This window comes from Sciurus vulgaris (assembly GCF_902686455.1).
Source record: "Sciurus vulgaris genome assembly, chromosome: 17".
NCBI classification, from domain to species: Eukaryota; Metazoa; Chordata; class Mammalia; order Rodentia; family Sciuridae; genus Sciurus; species Sciurus vulgaris.
The window spans coordinates 4,010,987-4,024,359 of NC_136478.1; the positions used below are offsets into that span (position 1 = coordinate 4,010,987).

At 57.6% G+C, this 13,373-nt stretch overlaps 1 protein-coding gene and 1 long non-coding RNA gene across 2 annotated transcripts; both read right to left on the reverse strand.

Annotated features, from left to right (window-relative positions):
• Positions 1-3,482: 3,482 nt before the first annotated feature.
• Positions 3,483-6,980, reverse strand: LOC306647959. Its single transcript, XR_013760229.1, has 2 exons — positions 5,869-6,980; positions 3,483-4,140 (listed from the first exon to the last, which is right to left on the reverse strand). It is a non-coding gene; the product is annotated as an uncharacterized lncRNA (long non-coding RNA).
• Positions 6,981-8,625: 1,645 nt separating this feature from the next.
• ADAD2 (adenosine deaminase domain containing 2) lies at positions 8,626-13,219 on the reverse strand. The gene is made up of 10 exons (XM_079117067.1): positions 12,735-13,219; positions 10,886-11,026; positions 10,563-10,610; positions 10,354-10,479; positions 10,116-10,266; positions 9,870-10,037; positions 9,536-9,765; positions 9,200-9,443; positions 8,885-9,005; positions 8,626-8,807 (listed from the first exon to the last, which is right to left on the reverse strand). Exons 1-10 carry the CDS (start codon positions 13,159-13,161, stop codon positions 8,703-8,705), a joined length of 1,761 nt encoding a protein of 586 aa, XP_078973193.1. The 5' UTR covers positions 13,162-13,219; the 3' UTR covers positions 8,626-8,702.
• Between the last annotated feature and the right edge of the window lie 154 nt (positions 13,220-13,373).

Sequence of the window (13,373 nt, forward strand, 5' to 3'; positions counted from 1 at the left end):
CTGGAGAGGACTTCCATTTGGTTCAATGCCCTTCTAGCTGAATGGAGTTGAGTCCAAGCAGCACAGAGGAAGAGTGAGTTTATTCTGCAATGGGTTGAAAGGGACTCAAGTAGGGCTTGACCAGGAAGTGTTCCAGGGACCCATTGACTCTATTCTGATGGCTCCTAGGACTTAAGAGTTTGGTGGCTTGAAATTCCATCAGACAACAATTAGTTCAAGCAGGGAGTTTCCACGGGGGCCCAGAGGGGTGGGCTTCTTGGGATGATGTGCATTTCGAAGTACAGAGTGTCCACTGAGTTCACCAGTTACTCAAAGGAATCATGATCCCTCAAAAAGAATGAAGAACTCTAAAGTAAATTGACTCCCTTATTAAGATGGAGAGACAAAGAGAGGGAAAACCACCTGCCCAAGGCTACACAGCCAACTCATGGAGTCAGCTCCACGTATCCTGATTCCCAGCAGAGCACCCTCTGAGGGGATCCTGCTGCAGCTGCCAGGCTGACAGGCCCTGTTGTCCAGAGCAGAGTAAGCAGTGTAGTCCCGCGCACTGTGCCACCGTGGACCTGGCGGTCCATTTCTCTGGCCCTTCTTTCCTCACTTATTCCACGGGGATGATGCAGGAGAAGGCTGCGGAAGTCCTTCCAGCTGGGGGCTGCTGTGATTCTGGGAAGAGGGGCGGGAGGGAGCTGAGAAGGAACCAGCTGTGGACACGTCCCTGGCCACAGAGTGGCTCCTTTGGCAAAGTGGCGAGTGGCTCAGGTCTGAGTGGGTCCAGTGAACTCTCTGCTCGCATCTGCCACCAGCTCCTGTCTGCCCACCTGGTGCCACACACCCAAATTGCCTGGCCGCCTGGCAACAGGCCGGCCACACAGGCCCCTGAAGCCTCCTCCAGAACCCTGGCCCTCTTCTCCACGTGTGGATAACGGGCCTCACTGCTGAATGATCACGAGGCCAGGGGCTTTTCGACACTTTCTTTGGAAAACATCAAACACACTCCAGAATTGTGAGAATGAAGACACGCCTCTTGCTAACACGTCCAGCGACATCACCATTTGTCCCGTCGTCTCTATGTCCACTGTTTACGAGTAGCACAGAGTTCTCCCAGCCACAGAAGACTAAGCTCCTGCGGGGCCTCAGAATGCAGTGGCCAGTCGCCCCTGCCACCCCTGGCCCACGCATTCCTCGCCAGGAGTTCTGGGTGGTTCCAGATCCAGAACGCTTCCCATCGCGGTGTCCAGCAGTTTCCTCAGATGTGCGCAGGGACCCACGACTCCCTGCCTAGGAGAAGCGCTAAGATGAACGAGTCCCCACTGCAACGTGAAGTGGCCACGGCTCCGAAGGGCTCGGTGTGTGGATCCCGACACCATGGCCCTTCTTGCAGGACCACCGGTAGCTCTCAGCCGCAGCCATGTGACACCAGTGGCAATCTACTGTCTGCTCTGATTTTGTCTGTTGGCCTCATGATTGTGCCCTCTGTAGACTTTGTCCCTCCAGGAGAGTCCAGTTAGGATCGGATGCTGCATTTAACTGTCCTATCTCCATAGCTTCCTGCACCCCGGACGGTTTCTGAAGCTCTGCTTTGACTTGAGTGACAAGGACGTCCTGGGAACACGCAGTGCCCTCAGCCCCTTGAAGAGGACGTGCTGCCCTGGTGGCTCTGAGGTCTCCCCATGCTCAGGCAGCAACCGTGCACTCCAGTCACACTGCTAAGTGTTCCCTCTCAGGGTGCCACGTCTGAGGTGCCATGTCCCTTGTCAGTGGTGCACAAGCCCTGTGGTTCAGAATGTCCCCAGGAAACACTGGCAGTAGAGCAGAGACTGAGAAAGGAGCTAAGGGGGTTGGGTGTGCTGACTTGGCCCAGATACTCAAATCCAAATCCAAAACGAACCCTCCTGCTTTCCCTAGCCCCCAGGACAGGCAGCACGTGCAGACCTGGCAGGGCACATACTGGCCACCATAAGGAGGAACGCATGTCTCCCTTGCAGGTGAACTAGTTCCCAAGACGCAGCACATCATCTCTGTCCCCCTGTGACAAGAAAAGGGGACCCTCCGCTGCCCTTCCCAGAACCTGGCCAGCTTGGAGTGTTCGTAGAACCAGAAAGATTTTGGTGATCACTGGGTTCAACCTGCCCGCTTTACAGGCGTGGGTGGGAAGGTCCAGGGAGGGGATGTGATTGGCAAGCCACACACACAGCCAGTGCTGGCAAAGCCAGGACTCAGCCCAGCTCTGGGTTCCCAGGCCCAGGTTCCCAGCTCTGGGCCACCTGATCCCAGCCAGTGCCTGTCTCTGTGCAGCGTCTGACACCCATCCAAGGGGCACCTCCAGAAATAGGACACTGTTAAAAATGAAAGCAGCCCAGCCCTTCTCCATGCAGCCTGCTTCCCAAGGACACAGGGAGAAAGCTGTGTGGTCCGTTCGGCTGCCGACTTTCATAACTCACCTTTGCCATAAGGAGAACCAGCCAGGGGACACGGGGTTCCATGTGATGTGACTCAGGAGAGAATTTGGGTGTCCTGAGCTAAAATTAGCCACTCTTGCTGCTTCTGAAGACTTCCACAGTACTTGGCAGTGGCCAACCTGAATGAGGTCCCCTTGGGGACGCTCAGCAGTTTCCTGGCTGAGCCTCCAGGGCTCCCCGAACCCCATGCACCTCCCAGAGAAGCATCGAAGAATAGTAGGAGGTGTTGCTGCAGCTTCTCTCTATGTCAGGGCAGGTCCAAGCACAAGGTTGCCTGGGGCCAGCCTTGGGTATGTGGAGGATCCCCTGGAAAGGTGGTGGCAGGGGCTGGGGCCACCCACCCCTGGCCACCAACAAGACCTGGGTCATGAGTTGAGTGTGGCCAAGGGTGGCTTCTGGGGCAGTATTTCTTATGCATCTACTATGTGCCAGGTTTGGAAAGAGCATGAACGAGACAGGAGCCTGCAGGGTCCCAGTGGAGGGCAGAGGGGAGGGTGGCGGGCGGCCGTGAACATGCAGAAGTGAGTCCCAGGAAAGTCAGGGAGTGACCACATGTGAGGCTTGCGGGGCCAGATCTGACTGTGCTCCTGGAGGCGGCACTTCTTGGTTCCCCGGGTCCTTGGGTTCCTCCAGAGCCAACCTGGGGCAGGGTGAGTGTAGCCATTGTATTTGAAGATGATCTATTAACTCAAAACAAACAAGCCCTGACAACCAGGTCAAGGAGACAGCATTTATTTGGGAACAAAGATTCACAATTGGGACCCACCAAGTCAGGGTGGTACTGAGGGCTTGTGTGAGATTCCCCCGGAGTTTTCAGAGGCAGCTCATTGGCTGAGCAGGAGTCCTACATCACAAGGCTCATCTGATTGGTTATTTAACGGGGCCGCCCCACTGAAGCGTCAAGGCCCACACTGACTCCAGGGGTCTCCAAGTCCATGAGCAGTCTGCCCTGCAGCCTGCACCACGGCTCCCCACTCCTCTGCAGAAGGTCGCAGCCTGAGTTACTGAATTTTCGTCTATGGGGCCCACAAAACACTAGTAGGGGAAGGGGAGATAGGAAATAGGCAGCTGTGGCAGCATGGCAGCCGTGGCAGGGGGTGACAGCACCTGTTCTTCACTGGCAACTGTAGTTCGAGCCCCAGGGAGGCCCTGGGGGGCCATGGAGATGGGAAGTACCAAGGCTCGCTGGGCACTCTCCCATCCTGATAAGAGCTCAACACTTTCTAGAAGACACTTGTAAATATCAGAAATGATTCATTTCCAACTTCAAGAAGCCCTGTTCGTCAGACAAATAAATGAGCAAATAAACAAAAGAGAATGTTGCTCTAATAACTGGAAATCCAGATGGAGGTCAGGTGTGGTCTAGTCCCCGGGTTCAGCCAACACCATCTAGCTGATGCTGATTCACTGCTTCCGCCCTCTGCCTCCCCGTGTGTGCTGGCTCTATCCAGACTCTCTTCGGGGCCACGAGATGTCTGCATAGGCTTCAAATCTCACCCACCAAATCCACTGGAAGCAAAGCCCTTCTCCTAGACTCCCGGTCACGTGCTTTTCTTGGTCTCATGAGCAGGTTACCTGACATCCTGGAACCAACCACTGTGGCTGCACAGATTGGCTCATGTGGGTTGAGACACCCAGACATGGGCTCTGCCCCATCCAGGCCAGAAAAGGAGGGCACTGCCTGGAAAAGAGGAAAATGGGCATGGGGTGGCATCCCAGTGACCACCACTCCATACCAGCCCCTGCAGGCCACGGGGACCACGCTATGAGAGTAAGACTGGCACAGCCTTGCTCACAAGAGTGTCACCCCTGCCCCCAGCTCCCTGGGCACATGCAGGGATGCCCCCTTGCCCCCTGCCCCTATCTGGGCTGAAGACCCTGGGATTCTTGGAGAGTAAGCAGGACAACTCCAGGCTTCCTGGGAGAGTCTGAGGATGAGCTGGCAAGCTGGGTCCAGAGCCGGAGACGACCACAGGGCCTGGCCTGGCTGGGCAAGGGGCTGTCAGGCAGTGTGCAGATGTCCCCAGAGCTGTTCCCCATCTGCCCTCAGGACATCCGTGGTGCCCAATGCTGTTCCGGGCCCAGGGGGCCAGCAGGAACAACAGAGGAGGCGCTGAGGAAGACAGCCAGGGACTGCGCTGCAGAGGTGGCCCCCAGAGAGGAGGCCGGGAGCAGGGGCATGGTCCGGAAGAAGGGAGCAGCACAGGGATCTGGGCAGGAGTGGGCCTGGTCCTCCAGGGCATGTCCAGCATCTGTATCCACAGGAGAGTGCAGGAGGGAGACCAGGTCAGGGACTGGAGGGACAGGGCAGAACTGCCCAACATGGTCCAGAATGTTCCCTTGCCATGAATGACCTGTCTCACAGGGAAGAACCTGTCAGTCCCTCCCTGCACCCTGTGGAAAGGTCACTGACCACGGCCAGCACTGTGCCCACCTGTGTCCTTCTCAGTAATGGAAACTACCTGAAGTACAGCAGAGCCTCTGCCAACCATCCACCTCTATGGCAAGATGTGGGCTGCAACTAGGTTTGGACCCAAGGGCATGGAGCAGAGGGGGACCAGGAACCTGGGGTCCTCCTTCAAGAGGAGGTCACTCCACTTGAAGTGTGAACAGTGACCCTCACCCAGGCGGGGACCTCAGGACCATCCTATGAGGAAGGGACTCCTCTGAGCAGCAGAGGAAGTGGCTTCCCGTTCCTGGTCATCTCGGTGGGCCCCACCGTATGCATGGAGATATGAGGGAAATCAGGCCTTCTGAGGTGGCCATGCACACAACCCCAGGCTGCAAGAATCTAATTTAAAAAAAAAAAAAAATGTTTTAAGTAGCTGCTTTTCTGAGATATAGTTTATATGCCATACAATTTTTTTGTTTTGTTTTGGTACTGGGGATTGAACCTAGGGGTATTTAACCACTGAGCCACACCCCCACCTCTTTTTGTATTTTATTTAGAGACAGGGTCTTGCTAAGTTGCTGAGGCTGGCTTTGAATTTGAGATCCTCCTGCCTCAGCCTCCCCAGCTGCTGGGATTAAGGCATGGCCACTGCACCCAGCTAGTTTACATGCCATACAATTTACCCAAGTGTACAGTAGAGTGCAAAGGCTGCCCAGGGTCCGGAAAGCCTGCAGAGAGGGAGGCTGAGGGAGGGGTCATGCTGAGGAAGAGGTGCTTAAGTTAGTCAAGCTGGATGACATCACCTCCCGATTTAAATATGCTACTGTTGGCAAGACTCCACCCCGGGGCCAGGCCAAGAGGACATTAACAGACTCTCCAGCAGAAGTAGCCTCATCATCACCCTGCAGCTGTGAATAAGCTGAGTCAAAGGAACTGAGAGTGTGCCGGGGAACACAGGCCACCGGGAGCAGGACTGGACAGGCAGATAGATGCAACTCGGGGACAAATAGTACTTACATGGCAGAACACAGCAGGGTAGATGTCATTTTGAAGAACTTGTTTACCCAGGGATTGTGATTGATGACCACCGGGAGGTTCACCAGGGCATACAGCTGAAGTTTGTAATGACAGGGGATTTCAGGACCTGGTTGTAGTCACCACTGCAGTATGAAGGAAATCAATGTGAATTATCATCGGGGTAAACGTGTAATCAATGGGCTAAGTAATAGACTTGGGGGTTTCAAAAGCCTTCTCCGGCCCTAAAAAATTGTAACCATGAGAATGATTGTCTCAAATTGCCTCATTTTTAAAACAACACCTAGAGGTAAATAATGCAGTTGTTTTCTGTTTAAGCAGAAATCAGAGCTCGTGGCTCCGCCTGCCTCTGCTGGCTCAGCCTTCCCTCCCTGCACCGCCCCCCCAGGCTCCTGGTTTCCCCACTTGCAGCCTCTCCCACCCTTCCAGAGCCACTTCCATCACCTTCTCAGGCTGAGGTCCCAGCATCGCCACCCCAGGCACACCACGCAGCTCCTTCCTGCGTGACCGAGCAGGGTGCACAGAGCAGGAGAGGCAGAGCCAGGAGGAACTCAGGAGAGCATCGCCCAGGCCCTGTTTATAGTTCAGCAAGTTGGGGCTCAGAAAGTTTCTCCCAGGGTCACAGAGGGACTGTTGCAGCATCCCCAGGCCATGAGTGAGACTGGAGGGCTGTGTGTGCACCCGGAGGCCCAGCCTCACCCTGCAGCCTGCAGCTTCCCCACCTGTACAGTGAAGCATGAGGTGGTGACCACATATGTGCAAAGCCCTGGCCTAGGCTGTTGGAACCTGGCACCTGCAGTTGGTGGCACTTCCTCCACTCAGGTGGGCAGTGGCTGCAGCGCTGTGGAAAGGGAGAAGGGGGGCCCAGTGGCCCAGCAGAGAGCACCATGGGACGGGAGAGCTGGGCCAGTCCTCCCATTAGTCGCCCCTTGGTACTGCGGGGGATTGGCTCCAGGATCCCTGGAAACAGTGAGATCTGAAGATGCTCAGGTCCCTTACTCTGAAATGGCTTGGTGTCCACTTAACCTGTGCAAGGTCTCCTGGGCACTTCTCTTGCTCAGGACCCAGGGCCTCGCCCATCCCCAGCCCCTCTGGGAGAGTTTAAATCGTGTCTAGCTTGCTCATAACACTTCATACAACATAAGTGCTGTATAAATAGCTGTCATGGTCTCTATTATTTAGAGCTGTGACCTAAAATGTCTGCACATTCAGTACAGGCGCAGTTCTGAATATTTTCCATCTGCTGTTGGTGGCATCTGGGGTTGGCAGCCCCGTGGAAGCAGGGCCAGCTGTATTTTTCTAGGTGAGCCAACCAGTGTACACAGAGGTGAAGTGGCTGGCCACAGCCTCACCACTCAGTGGCAGAGGGCAGGTTGGAGGGAGGGTCCCCAATCTCAAGAGCTCCTTGATAGGCCTGGCCTAGCCTTGAATGGTAGCTCTGGAGGACCCTGGACATTAGTCAAGGATTTCCAGGAAAGCAGAGCTGATTTGATGCCGAGATCTATGAAAGACTATAGTCACAGGGGCTGAGGGGCACCCTGGTCTGCCACATGAGTGCCAGAGGCCCAGGAATGCTGGTGTCCACAGGCGGAAGATGGGAGTCCCAGCTCAAGAACAGTGTTTGTCCTCTGCCTTCTGGTCTATTCTGGCCTGGAGCAGTTGGGATAGTGCAGCCCACTGTGGGTTGGGGAGTGGAGGGCATCTCCTCTACCCATCCTGATCCCCATGCTGTTCTCCCTGGAGACTGATTAGAGACACCTAGAGCTGTGTTTCAGGGCTGGGGAGATAGCTCAGTTGGTAGAGTGCTTGCCTCGCAGGCATAAAGCTCTGGGTTCCAACCCCCAGCACCGAAAAAAAAAAAAAAAATAAAGGTAAAGGAGCTGTGTTTCACCCGCTACTGTGGACACCATCAACACCAGCCAAGTTGACACACAAAATTGAACACCCCGCCATTTTGACCAACTTCCTGAGACCCAGCCACAAGAGTAGTCTTGAACCCTTGGTTTTGAACCCTGGAGCTGCTGGGAACGCAGGGAGCCTTGGACCCTGGATGGAGGCCACAGGGCTGGCCCCAGGTCCCTGGACTTCGCATCTGCTCTGACCCTGGGACACTGCCCAGGTTGGCGAGGTTCTAGGTCTGCGGAAGTCTGTACGCACACACAAAGCAGGGTTAGCCTCTGCCCTCCACACCCAAGGTCTGCAGGGCACCCACCACACTGGGGGTGAACTATGCCATTCCCAAGACCCCCAAGCCTGCAGCTGACATGGCACTGCACTGGCAGCCATGGGCTTAGCCAGTCCAAAGAGCGGACGGCCCGGAGCAAGGACTGCTGGAGCCGCCACTGCCTGCACCCTCCAACACGGGCTGCTCAGGCCCAGAGAGCACCCTCAGTAGCCCAGGCCTCCCGCCCATTTACCTGGGCCCATACGTTCTTGGCTACTCCCCCAGGCCCAAGTCCTGGAAGGGAGGGATTCAGGGCCTCAGTGAGGAAGAAGCACTCCCACACCCTCACGGCCAACAGCAGCCAGAGCCTGGCCTCGGGCCCAGCACACAGGCTGGAAGGCGGCAGCAGAAGAGCCCACCCCAGCCTGCCCCTGCTCCCACAGGGCAACAACCTGTGAGGTCAGGCGGGAGCCAAGCGGGCACGGGGCCTCGAAGGGGCCAGAAAGGGCTCTCCTCACAAGCCAACCAGCCCGCTGCCCCCAACACACACACGCCACACACGAAGTGTTCCGGAAACTACTTTTTTATTCAAATCCCAGTGTGCAGCCCCCCAGCAAATCCAATCCCTGGGCTCCGGCTCTGCTCAGGGACCTCAGTTTCTGAACTTGCCCACCAGGGGTTTGGAGGGCCAGGCGCCCAGGCCCTGCTGGTCCAGGAGGAAGGCGAGTTGCTGGCGGGCCTCCTGGTAAGGCCCGGCCTAGGGGGAGACAGGCGGTGAGAGGGGCACTTGGTGGGCTGCAGGGGTGGGGGGACAGGGCTGGAGAAGGCACTGACCTTGGCGGCCTCGTAGGTCTTCAGGGCCAGGAGCTGGGGCTTCCCCAGAGCGCAGGCTGCCTGGCGAAAGGCCCGGAGAAATGCTGCCTTGCAGAGGCGGGAGGGTGGCCCCAGGGCAGCACTGAGGGGGACAAAGACACCGCAGATGAGGGGAGGGAGAAGGGCAGGCCGCGCACCCTCCACATGAGCCCCAGCTGTTCCACGCATGGCTACTCGTCATAGGCTCCGCCATCTGCAGCTGGGGTCAGGCCTCGAAGGCAGGGTGCGGGCGTCCCACCCTGGCCCTCCACAGCCCTGTCCCAGGGGCCTTCTCACTCAGTCTTCACACGCCCAGTGGTCACATCCACCACTTCGATGTCTGGGTCCCCCAGGCTCCAGTTGAGGCTCAGGCCATGGCAGTTGTTGGGGATGGGGTTGGAGGGGGCCACCGGGGGCCCTGAAAACAGGTGCAGGGTGGTACGGGCATAGGGAGGTGGCAGGCATGACCCCAGGACACTGTCTAGGCTGGGCCGGTCATGGATGGCCCTGCTCAGAGTCGGGGGGTCGTGGCAGGGGTCAGCTGTGGGGCAGAAGGCACAGGGCATGCTCTGAGTCACCTCCCCACTCCACCCAGAGCCCACCCTCTGCCCTGCTGCCTCTCTTGCCCCTCACCCAGAACAAGGCTGGTGGCATAGAGAGGTGGCAGGAAGTGGGCCAGCAGAGCGCCACCCAGCCCCAACACTGCCCAGCGTGCCAGCTTGTCGCTGGCTGAGAGGCAGCCCACATGAGTGTCACGGAGTGCAGGCGCCAGGTAGGACACCGGCTTCAGCTGTCCACGGACATGCGCTTGCAGGCGGAAGGACGGGCTGTGCAGAAGGCTGCCTTCTGATGACAGTGGGAGGCTGCAGGCAGGCAGGGGACAGTGATCCAGAGTCAGGGGCACTCCTCTGACCCAGTCCTCAGACAGTCAAACCGAGGCACCCCCATTCCGGGAAGCCCCACATACTAGATGTCATGGGCTGCTCCCTTGGGGGTGTTGCTGACGTAGAGGTGCAGGAAGATCCGGGGCTTGAGAGCAAAGGGAGACCCAGACCCAGGCTGGGGGGCCAGCACAGACCGCTCCTTGCCCTTGGCGCCCCCCTGCGTGGCCAGCAGGAGCTGCCGGAAAAGGAATCTGGAACGACAGGCAGGGGGCAGCTAGGGGGGCTGTCCTGGCCAGGGCTGTGGCATAACCTGCCGCACCTGCCCTCACCTCAGCAGGGCCCTGCGGGCAATGACCAGTCCATGACAGTCATGCAGCTGCCGGCCGGAGAACTCCAGCCAGCCAGCACAGCTGCCGCCGCCGGTGCCCAGTGCCACCACCTCGTAGATCTCCTTGGCATGGCCCCTGGCCCCTGGGACCTCTGCAGGGAGGGACAGGAAGGACTCAGCCTAGGACAAGAAGCCCCAGGGGGCCTGTGAGGTGCCATAGGGGACAGGGCAATTCCTACCTCTCTCCAGGATGACCGCAGCCACTGTCCCCTTGCAGGCCCAGTATGGCGAGTTCTCATCCAGCAGATGGTCAAAGCCAGCACTGACCACGGCTGCACAGCGCTGCTCATGTGTCAGGATGTTCTCTGCACAGGGCCAGAGGTGGTGAGGGACCCACAGGCCAGGCCTTTCTCTCTCACACACAGAGGCTCGGACCAAGTCCACCTACCTATGGTCAGGGAGGCGAGTGGAGGCTGGCTGAGGGTCTCAGGAGGCTCTGAAAGAGAGATAAGAGGAGCCAGTCACCCTGGGTGCTGGGGTCTGCCTTCCCGTCCTTTGGGAAGCCGAGGAGGAGAGAAGGCTGTTTCCACCTCTCAGAAACCAGGGGGGCTGAGGGCTCCTCTAGCTGTCCCTGCCCCAGCATGGGCAGGACTTCCAAAGACACCGCCACGGGTCTGCACTTCCTGCTGATACCCAGGTGGTCCCTGCAGCAACCTGCCCACACACGCCCAGAGCCGCTGCAGCCTCTCCAGCAGGCTGAGGCTTGGTTACCTGGGCTCTCCAGCTGACTGCGGATGTACCGGAGGGCAGAGAGCGCTGCCTGCTGTTTGGCTTCTGTCTTGTTGTTCGCGGTGCCCGCGGGGCAGACCACCCCATCCAATTCCGCACACACAGAAAAGAGGAAGCTGGGACCTGTGAAAGGAGGCAGTGAGGAAGCACCCCCCCCCCCCCCGCCTTTGCCCTCATCTGGGCCCTTCCTAGGAGGGGATGCCACACCCACTCCCTTGCGCCCACCTCCCAGAGATGCAGTCTCTCCTCTAGGCTTCCTCTTGACATCTGCCAACGAGGACAACCAGAAGGACAACCAGATCATAACCCCATCCCTGTCTGGGGAGCCTATTGAACCGGTGTTGTGATCCTTTGCATGCTCTGCCCTGTTAACTCAACGGAATCCTCATCAAGCCCTCTGAAACAAATAGGGACGAAACCACTGTGCAGGAGAGGCACAGAAAGGGCAGTTAGCATGCTGGGAGTGGAGCAAGGGTGGAAATCCAGGCCTGCTTCCGGAGCCGTGCAGTGCTGCTTTCAGGATGAAGACTCCAGAGCACAGAGCACAGGAATCTTTCTGCCTGCCACCAGGCACACCCTTTCATTTCTTCCCCTCCCTGTATTTGAAAGATATTTCTAGGCAACACCATCATTTCAGGTGTTTCTAATAACACAAAAGCAATGAAAATCCTAAAACCAGCATCACCTGGTCAAGGGTGGGAACTTATTTAGATTCACAGTGCTTGCTGCTTGCTTCTCAAAAGCACTGGCCTTTTGGAAAGGATCCCACTTCAGCCACCCTCTTTAGCACTGAGAAGCATGACACCACAAGGGCATCATCATGAAAACCAGGCATGGCAACCCTCATGGCAATACCGAATCTGGCAAAATCACTGGTCAAAATCACAAGGTAACAGAGCTACAGGGACAGGATATTTAAACACTCTGCAAAAGCGTCCCCTCAGGTGACTTATGAAGCACAAAGGGAAAGCAAAGACACCTGGCAGATGCCACCCCAATCAAACCTTCTCCCTAACATCACCAGTTGAAGGACAAACTGAGATCACACATCTCCTGATGGGATGCACTGCCAGGATGTGACATCACTGATAATGCAGATGAGCCTGATCCTGAGAAAACAGACTGTCCAAATTGAAGGACAATCTGTAGGTCAACTGGTCCTTACTCTAAAACATTAAGTCCTGCAAGACAGACGGTAGAATTCTTGCAGATTAAGAGAACGTTAAAGATGTATGACAGCTAAGTGTAATATGTCATGCTGGGATGGGAAAACATGGCCACAAGGGCATTATTGGGACAAATTGGAAAAACCTAAAGGAGAATGATAATCAGATGTTATATCATCAACACTAAAATGGCCAGACTTTCATCACTGTACTGCAGTTTCATAACCCGTGTCCTCGTTCTTAAGAGACATACTACAGTGTTTAGGAATAAGAGGCATGATATCTGCAATTAACTTTCATATTAAAACTGTTTAAACTGGGAGTTGGTGTATTGAGGAAGACAAAAGACGGTGTATACGTCCTGTATAAATATTGCCCTTGGCAAATTGCCATTAGCAACGTCTTTGAAGTCAGGGGCTGGCCCTCATTCAGTAATCTGCAGTTCTGGCATAGTAAGTGTAAACTGCGCAAAACGGGTCCTTTTAAAGGGGGTGCAGAAAGGCTGGGTGCCTCCAACCATGTCCCGTAAGCCTCCGGCATCCGGTGGAGACAATATTCACCGGCCAAGTCCCCGCCAGGGCCGCACGTCTGCGGGGGCTGGTCTCGCGCGGGTCGGCCTGGAGGCCTGGGCTGCGGTTCAGTCCACGGCCCCTCTCTTGCCTCACCTGCCGCATGGTCCTCTCGGAAGGTCAGGGAGACGCCCAGGCGGGCCGCGTACTGCGCGAGCGAGGCCACGGCCTGGCCGGGTGGCGGGTCTCTGAGCGGCAGGCTCAGCGGCCGGGCCGCCGTGGGAAAGTCGCCCGCGGGCCCCGACACCCTCGGGAACCGCCCCGGGCGCGCCCCCGGGTCCTCCGGCGCCCGCGCCGGCCCAGGCTCCCCGACCTCCGCCCGGTTCCCGGCCGCCTGCGCGCCGCCCTCCGGGTCCTCCGCGCCCGCGCCGGCGGTGGGCGGGGGCCCCCAGGCGTCCTGGCCTAGGCCGGCCGGGGGTCGCCAGGGGCTGGGCCCGGGGCTGATCTGCAGAGAGGCCGCCAGGCGGGGCTTCTTGCGGCCGCCGTCGTCAGTGCCCGCGGCCGGGATGGCCGGCGACGCCATGCCTTGACACGAGGGCCGAGGACGCTGCGACCTGATCTAGCTCCGTCCGCGCTCTTTTACACGCCAGCCGGTTCCCCACGTTGGGAGCACGTGGCTGACTGCAAGTCACGAGCTCCGCCCCCGCCTAGCGCTGGCCAATGAGAGCCCACGGAGTTGGAGGGAGGGGGTACAGCGCGGCCAATGGGAAAGCCAGCCTCCCAGACCTCCCTGAC

Coding starts and splice junctions, on each gene's coding strand:
- ADAD2 (XM_079117067.1), bottom strand. CDS start 13,161: ATGGCGTCGCCGGCCATCCCGGCCGCGGGCACTGACGACGGCGGCCGC. Junction 11,027..12,734: donor CCGAGAGGACCATGCGGCAG/GTGAGGCAAGAG, acceptor CTCCTTTCACAG/GTCCCAGCTTCCTCTTTTCT. Junction 10,611..10,885: donor CAGTCAGCTGGAGAGCCCAG/GTAACCAAGCCT, acceptor TCTCTCTTTCAG/AGCCTCCTGAGACCCTCAGC.